This window comes from Nerophis lumbriciformis, linkage group LG05, assembly GCF_033978685.3.
Source record: "Nerophis lumbriciformis linkage group LG05, RoL_Nlum_v2.1, whole genome shotgun sequence".
NCBI lineage: Eukaryota > Metazoa > Chordata > Actinopteri > Syngnathiformes > Syngnathidae > Nerophis > Nerophis lumbriciformis.
The window spans coordinates 30,537,554-30,544,548 of NC_084552.2; the positions used below are offsets into that span (position 1 = coordinate 30,537,554).

General features: G+C 39.7%; 1 protein-coding gene across 2 annotated transcripts in view; it reads right to left on the bottom strand.

Annotated features, from left to right (window-relative positions):
• Positions 1-5,088, bottom strand: part of LOC133606694 (actin-binding protein WASF3) — a 44,965-nt gene extending 39,877 nt beyond the window's left edge. The window contains exons 1-2 of one of the 2 annotated variants that reach the window (XM_061960923.1): positions 4,996-5,088; positions 4,549-4,755 (exon numbers count right to left, since the gene is read on the bottom strand). Coding sequence is in view for 1 of the 2 variants with exons in the window: in XM_061960922.2 (XP_061816906.1) it covers positions 4,097-4,311 (215 nt within the window). In the remaining variant the exon portion in view is untranslated. Of the gene's footprint in view, positions 1-4,096; positions 4,480-4,548; positions 4,756-4,995 lie in introns of those variants that run through there. The other variant, XM_061960922.2, reaches the window with a different exon arrangement.
• Between the last annotated feature and the right edge of the window lie 1,907 nt (positions 5,089-6,995).

Genomic DNA, 6,995 nt, shown 5'->3' on the forward strand with positions numbered 1-6,995 from the left:
AAATGCATAATAAAGAAGGCAATTTAAAATAAATAAAGAATAGTGAACAACAGGCTGAATAAGTCTACGTTATATGAGGCATAAATAACCAACTGAGAAAGTGCCTGGTATGTTAACATAACATATTATGGTAAGAGTCTTTCAAATAACTATAACATATAGAACATGCTATACGTTTACCAAACAATCTGTCACTCCTAATTCCTAAATCCCATGAAATCTTATACGTCTAGTCTCTTACGTGAATGAGCTGAATAATATTATTTGATATTTTACGGTAATGTGTTAATAATTTCACACATAAGTCGCTCCTGAGTATAAGTCACACCCCCGGCCAAACTATGAAAAGAACTGCGACTTATAGTTAAAAAAAATACGGTAGTTTATTTGCTATAAATGTGGTGATTATCATAATCTTAAAGATGGATTGAGGCAATTCATACTGAAATCAGTCAAAATGTAATTTTCTTACGCAAAGACTTCTAAATTGACCTCTTGAACCCCAATAATCAAAAGGACATTGCTGACTTCCCAGATGCATTGTATAGCATGAATTTATATCCTAAAATGACAAGGCCAAGCAGAATCACAGGACAACGTGCCATGCTTATTGATGATATATTTGGTTGAATGCTCCAAAGCATTCTCACACATGGTTTTCTACACCAAAATTCATCTATTTGTTATTATTCAACTTCTTCTTCTTCTTCTTCTCCATATTTTGGCACGCGCTACCTTCCACGTTTTTCACCCTATTCAAACCGTTCCAACTTCAAAGTGTTCAGCCAATTCGGTAATCGCAAGCATCGCAAGCGTTCCCTTAAATTCCAAAAATTCCCAGGATTTCAGGTTTTCCGGGACATTCTTCCCATTCAAAATGAATTGGCCATTTTTCATACTTGTGCCAGTTCCACATTTTTCAACCGATTCCCACCTTCAACACATTCCACCATACTCGAAACTTAAATGTCCTTTTTTCCAAGTTCAAAAAAATTCCAGGATTTTCCAGAATTCCTGGTTGTTCCTGGTCTTGTCTCAAAGTAGGTGTACTGTCACGTAGGGCTGGGCGACATATCGATATACTTGATATATCGCGGGTTTGTCTCTGTGCGATATAGAAAATGACTATTTCGTGATATTCGAGTATACGTTCTCACGCAGTTGCTTTTAGCTGCGGGGTATTAAACTGCATGCGTTTCTCACTCTTTCCTGTCTCTCCTTCTCAAAGAGACTTTAAAACAAGGGCACCCTCTTACATACGTCACATACTGTCACGTGAGCAACGTCACACGCTCCCGCGGAGCAGACAAGTAGCGACATGGTAACGTTAGCTGTGATGCTAACAGCTAACGGTGTGGTTTGAGTGGTAATATGAGAGAAAGAAGGTGCGAATCTGGTAACAAATGGAGGAATAATTTATTCTCAAGAAAAACAGCACGGGGTCCATCGTCTGACGGTGGTTTGGCTTCAAGCGGGAATATGTCTTTAGATGTCAACATCTCCGTTCGGTGCCACACCAACTAAATGCCGAAGCAACTATTTCCACATCAACACCGTAGGACATATACTATTTGATATGCAGCTCATTTTTATGTGACACTTATTGAACTATCTTGTGTGTCATCATGCACAAAAGTGCACTTATAGCTTGTTTTAAAATGTCTCTGACAATCTTGCACTTTCTGTTTTGGAAATGACATGAATGTTTGTGCCACTGCTTAATAACTGTTTAATAAATACAGTATTGCTAAATTGACTTAGTTGTGATTTCCCTCTGTGCATGAAATGAGCATATATTAATGCAGTATGAACAAGAATGTTTTAATGTAGACACAGAATCATCATACTGCTGTGATTATATGTATCAAGTGTTCATTCAAGGCTAAGGCAAAATATCGAGATATATATCGTGTATCGCGATATGGCCTAAAAATATCGAGATATTAAAAAAGGCCATATCGTCCAGCCCTACTGTCACGACCTGTCACATCACGCCGTGACTTATTTTGAGTTTTTTGCTGTTTTCCTGTGTGTAGTGTTTTAGTTTGTGTCTTGTGCTCCTATTTTGGTGGCTTTTTCCTCTTTTTTTTGGTATTTACCTGAAGCTGTTTCATGTCTTCCTTTTGAGCAATATTTCCCGCGTCTACTTTGTTTTAGCAAACAAGACTATTTAATTTGTTTTTATCCTTCTTTGTGGGGGCATTGTTGATTCATGTCATGTTCGGATGTACTTTGTGGACGCCGACTTTGCTCCACAGTAAGTCTTTGCTGTCGTCCAGCATTCTGTTCTTGTTTACTTTGTAGCCAGTTCAGTTCTAGTTTTGTTCTGCATAGCTTTTATTTATAAATGGTTGATTTATATAGGCTAGTAAGGTAGTTTTGTACCTGACAAGTTTCGGCTATCTTGCTTCAACAAGGGGGCGCCCCGCCCTACTCCCGGTGTCCCCTGGTGTGCACCAGGGGACACCACCATCCCACCACTTCAGGTGGGATGGAACAATCTATATACCGTAACACATCACAGATGACGTCACGCTAACATCACGTGACACCTCTGAGGAAGGCTGCAGAAGCAATATAGCCGAAACTTGTCAGGTACAAAACTTTCAACCATTTATAAATACACATTAGTAGGCTAAATTAACCTCTTCAACATATCTGCATAGCCTTCCCTAAGCTTCAATGCCTTTTCTTAGCGGCACTCGCCTTTTGTTTATTTTTGGTTTAAGCATTAGACACCTTTTTACCTCCACGCTGCCTCCCGCGGTTTCCGACATCTACAAAGCAAATAGCTACCGGCTGCCACCTACTGATATGGAAGAGTATTACACGGTTACTCTGCAGAGCTCTAGACAGCACAGACACTCAACGACAACACATAATTTGCAGACTATAATTACTGGTTTGCAAAAAATATTTTTAACTAGATATGTCCGATAATATCGGCCTGAATGTAATATCGGAAATTATCGGTATCGGTATCGTTTAAAAAAAAACATTTTATTAAATCAACATAAAAAACACAAGTACACTTACAATTAGTGCACCAACCCAAAAAACCTCCCTCCCCCATTCACACTTATTCACACAAAAGGGTTGTTTCTTTCTGTTATTAATATTCTGGTTCCTACATTATATATCAATATATATCAATACAGTCTGCAAGGGATACAGTCCGTAAGCACACATGATTGTGCGTGCGGCTGGTCCGCTAATAGTACTAATCTTTAACAGTTAATTTTACTAATTTTCATTAATTACTAGTTTCTATGTAACTGTTTTTAAAATATTGTTTTACTTTCTTTTTTATTCAAGAAAATGTTTTTAATTTATTTATTTATTTATTTTTAAAAAGGACCTTATCTTCACCATACCTGGTTGTCCAAATTAGGCATAATAATGTATGAGTTTGAGTTTATTTCGAACATGCAAGCACACAACATGATACATCACAATTTCCAGTTTCTCTTTTCAACATTTTCGAAAAGGAGTAGGAAGAAGCAGAGCTTATTTAATCCTACCCCTTTTCTTTTACATAACAGTTGCTAAAACTTTTTGTTCACTTTCTGTTCAAAATACTCCATAAGTAATCACAATAAAAATAAATAAATAAATAATAATAATAATTTAATAATAATAATTGTGTTAATTCCACGACTGTATGTATCGGTAACGGTTGATATCGGTATCAGTAATTAAAGAGTTGGACACTATCGGAATATCGGCAAAAAGCCATTATTGGACATCCCTATTTTTAACCCAAATAAGTGAAATTAGATAACCTACCACCGCGGCACAGTGGTTGAAAAACACTCAACAACGGCACATTATTTGCGGATTATAATTACTGGTTTGCAAAAAAACATTTTTAACCCAATTAGGTGAAATTACATAATGTCCCACGTACGGCACTGACACAGTGGTTGAAAAACACTGCCATAGAGCTCACATAGTACGTGGAATTTTATAATTTGCACATGCTATTTAGCACCTGTTATTTGGGATCTCAGTAGATCAGGGCCTTAGTTCATGGGGGTGCACATTCTGACAGCCTAGCCCTGCCCCAAAATTCATTATCCTGCCATTGCGCACTTACTGCAAATGATGACCTCTTCTTCTCTCCTTTTTTTTTTGTAGTAGTGATCGTGTGGAATATGCACACACGTGCTCGCGTCCACGTCGGAGGCTTCCACGGGCACATGTCGCGTTAGACTGCACGTTATTGGTAAACACACGCACGCACCAATCATAAACGTGTGCTGTTACGCGGAAAACGTGTGCGCGCGCCGCAGGTTGACACGCGCGGTCCATCCCTGTCAGGCACGCGCCTTCGCTTTCCTTACGAGTACGCTCCTCACCTGTCAATCACAATGAGGACTGCGTGCGTGGGGTGGGTGGGGGGGGATTCACGACGACGGCCACGATTACGGCAAGCACATACATAGCGTTTGTTTGAGTGTGTGTGTGTGGGGGTTGCAGATAAATGAGGTGTGTGCGTTTTTTTGTGCGCGTGTGCGCAGTCACGTGCGGTTCGTTAAAGCGCTTTACCTTTCTCGCTGCGCTTCTTCACTCGCTCAGAAGCCTCGAGATGTCCTCTGGCCCTTCCACGCGGCTCATTTCACGTCGTCCATGTTTTGGAAGGATGGATGGACGTGGGGGAGGAACAATCAGCCTCCCTGCGTGGATTGAGTGGCAGTGTGTCGTGTCGTTTCCACGGCAGCCTCCGTCGACCTGACCAGCACCGAGAGCAATGGGCTTCAATAAAGATGAGACTTCCGGTGAATATTTCACAATAAAAGTTCGTAAAGGCTACATCGTTTCTTCCCTATGAAGGAAATACATAAACACCGCTACAATATCAAACGTAGCGTGAAAATATTACAACTGATGTATGTACATGAAATAAAGTTGCCCTGTCGTAGGTTGACGACGGTGTACGTAGCTTTATGTTGAAGGCGGATGTTGTCGAGAGCCGCCATGTCTGCACGGACTCACCTCGCGCTTAACGCAGGCCCGGAATCCTCAGGCAAGTGGCATCGGGGCGCATGCGAGGGACTAAGAGCTCCGGGACTTGCCGAAAGTAGCCGAGGCCACCGCCCACCCGACAGCCTGCGTGCTGTGACATGGATTCTCCACTGGGCGCCGCTGTTTCCTTAAAAACCCAGCAGCTGTCCATGGTGCTGATTTCATTCACTGACAATGGTGCCTCTAATGAAATTAGGATCTATTCCAGACCTGGGCAAAATTAAGGCCCGGGGGCCACATGCGGCCCGTTGAGCTTTTCAATCTGGCCCGCTGGACATTCCCAAATAATTTTTTTAGATGTTTAAGATGGAAACTGTAGCTGCCATTATGATGTGCAGTCATGTTTTCAAATGACCGTAAGTCTTCAACTATAAAAAGTATTTCAATGGTTGGAATCTGCGCTTATGGATGATATACCAGCTACTATGGTAATCTAATTAGTTACTATGGTCATCTAATTAGTTCAGTGGTTCTTAACCTTGTTGGAGGTACTGAACCCCACCAGTTTCATATGCACATTCACCGAACCCTTCTTTAGTGAAAAATAAAATGTTTTTTTTTTTTTCAAATTCAAGACAAAGTTATGTTTTTGGTAACACTTTAGTATGGAAAACATATTCTAAGTAACAAAGACTTAATTTAGAGTTTTTTGGATACTAGGGGAACATATTCTAAGTAACAAAGACTTAATTTAGAATTATTTGGTTAGGGACCCTGATTTAAACAAGTTGAAAAACTTATTTGGGTGTTACCATTTAGTGGTCAATTGTATGGAATATGTACTGTACTGCACAATCTACTAAAAAAAGTTTCAATCAATCAATCAAAAAAAGGGTTAGGGTTAGAGGGTTAGGGTTATAATAAGGCCATGCAGAACAAGGCATTAATAAGTACTTAATGATGATTAGTTAAGAGCCAATATGTTACTAATTTGCATGTTAATAAGCAACTAATTAATGGTGAATATGTTCCCCATACTAAAGTGTTAACATGGTTTTTACTGGTGCACAAAATGAACCGTGTATGAACAAAACCAACACAGTGCATAAACTCACAACAAATGACACACCTGCAAATCAGTGTGACTTCTGCTGTTGCCGTATCCGTAATACGCCGATAGGGTGAAGTTTTTATTTACACGATGAGTCGGGTGTGTCTTGACCTCTGCCGAACCCCTGAGCCCGACTCACCGAACCTCTAGGGTTCGATCGAACCCAGGTTAAGAACCACTGAATTAGTTACTATGGTCATCTAATTAGTTACTATGGTCATCTACGTCACAGCAGCTCAGACGAGGCACCAAGCAGTGTGGGCGGGAAGCGTTTCCACAGACGCGGAAGGAGATTTTCACAACAAAGTTCTAAAGCTTAGTGATATATAGAATAGAATTGAAAGTACTTTATTGATCCCTGGGGGGAATTCAGCAAATATCAGATTGTAGGTGGGTTTATTTTGTACCCTTCGCGTTCATATGTCATTGTTTGTTGCATTTTTGTTGCGTTTCACTTGATTGTAAAATATGTCGATCGAAAGGGGGTGTGACGTTCATATTTTGTCAATATTTAGCGTTTTATCGTTCATAGAAACATTTAAAATTCCATTACGTTTTTTAAGGCGGTCTGTCATAACGTTTTTAGCATTCAATCAGACATTATTGTGAGGTTTTGTATTAGTGTTCCTAAAAATACATATACCGGCCCCCAGACACATTTTTTTCTCTAAATGTGGCCCCCGAGTCAAAATAATTGCCCAGGCCTGATCTATTCATTATTCGTTGACAAAAACCTCAGAAAAAAGAACGCTATGAAATCATCTTTTTAACAAATAAATTGCTGCATCCCACTTTATAGAAACATAAATACATACATTGCTCGGTGATAATTGTATAAACGCAAGATGTGTTGAGTTACAATAAAAAATGTTATATTAAAAAAAGAAGTACATGAGCCCATTTCTGACTTCTTCCAGGA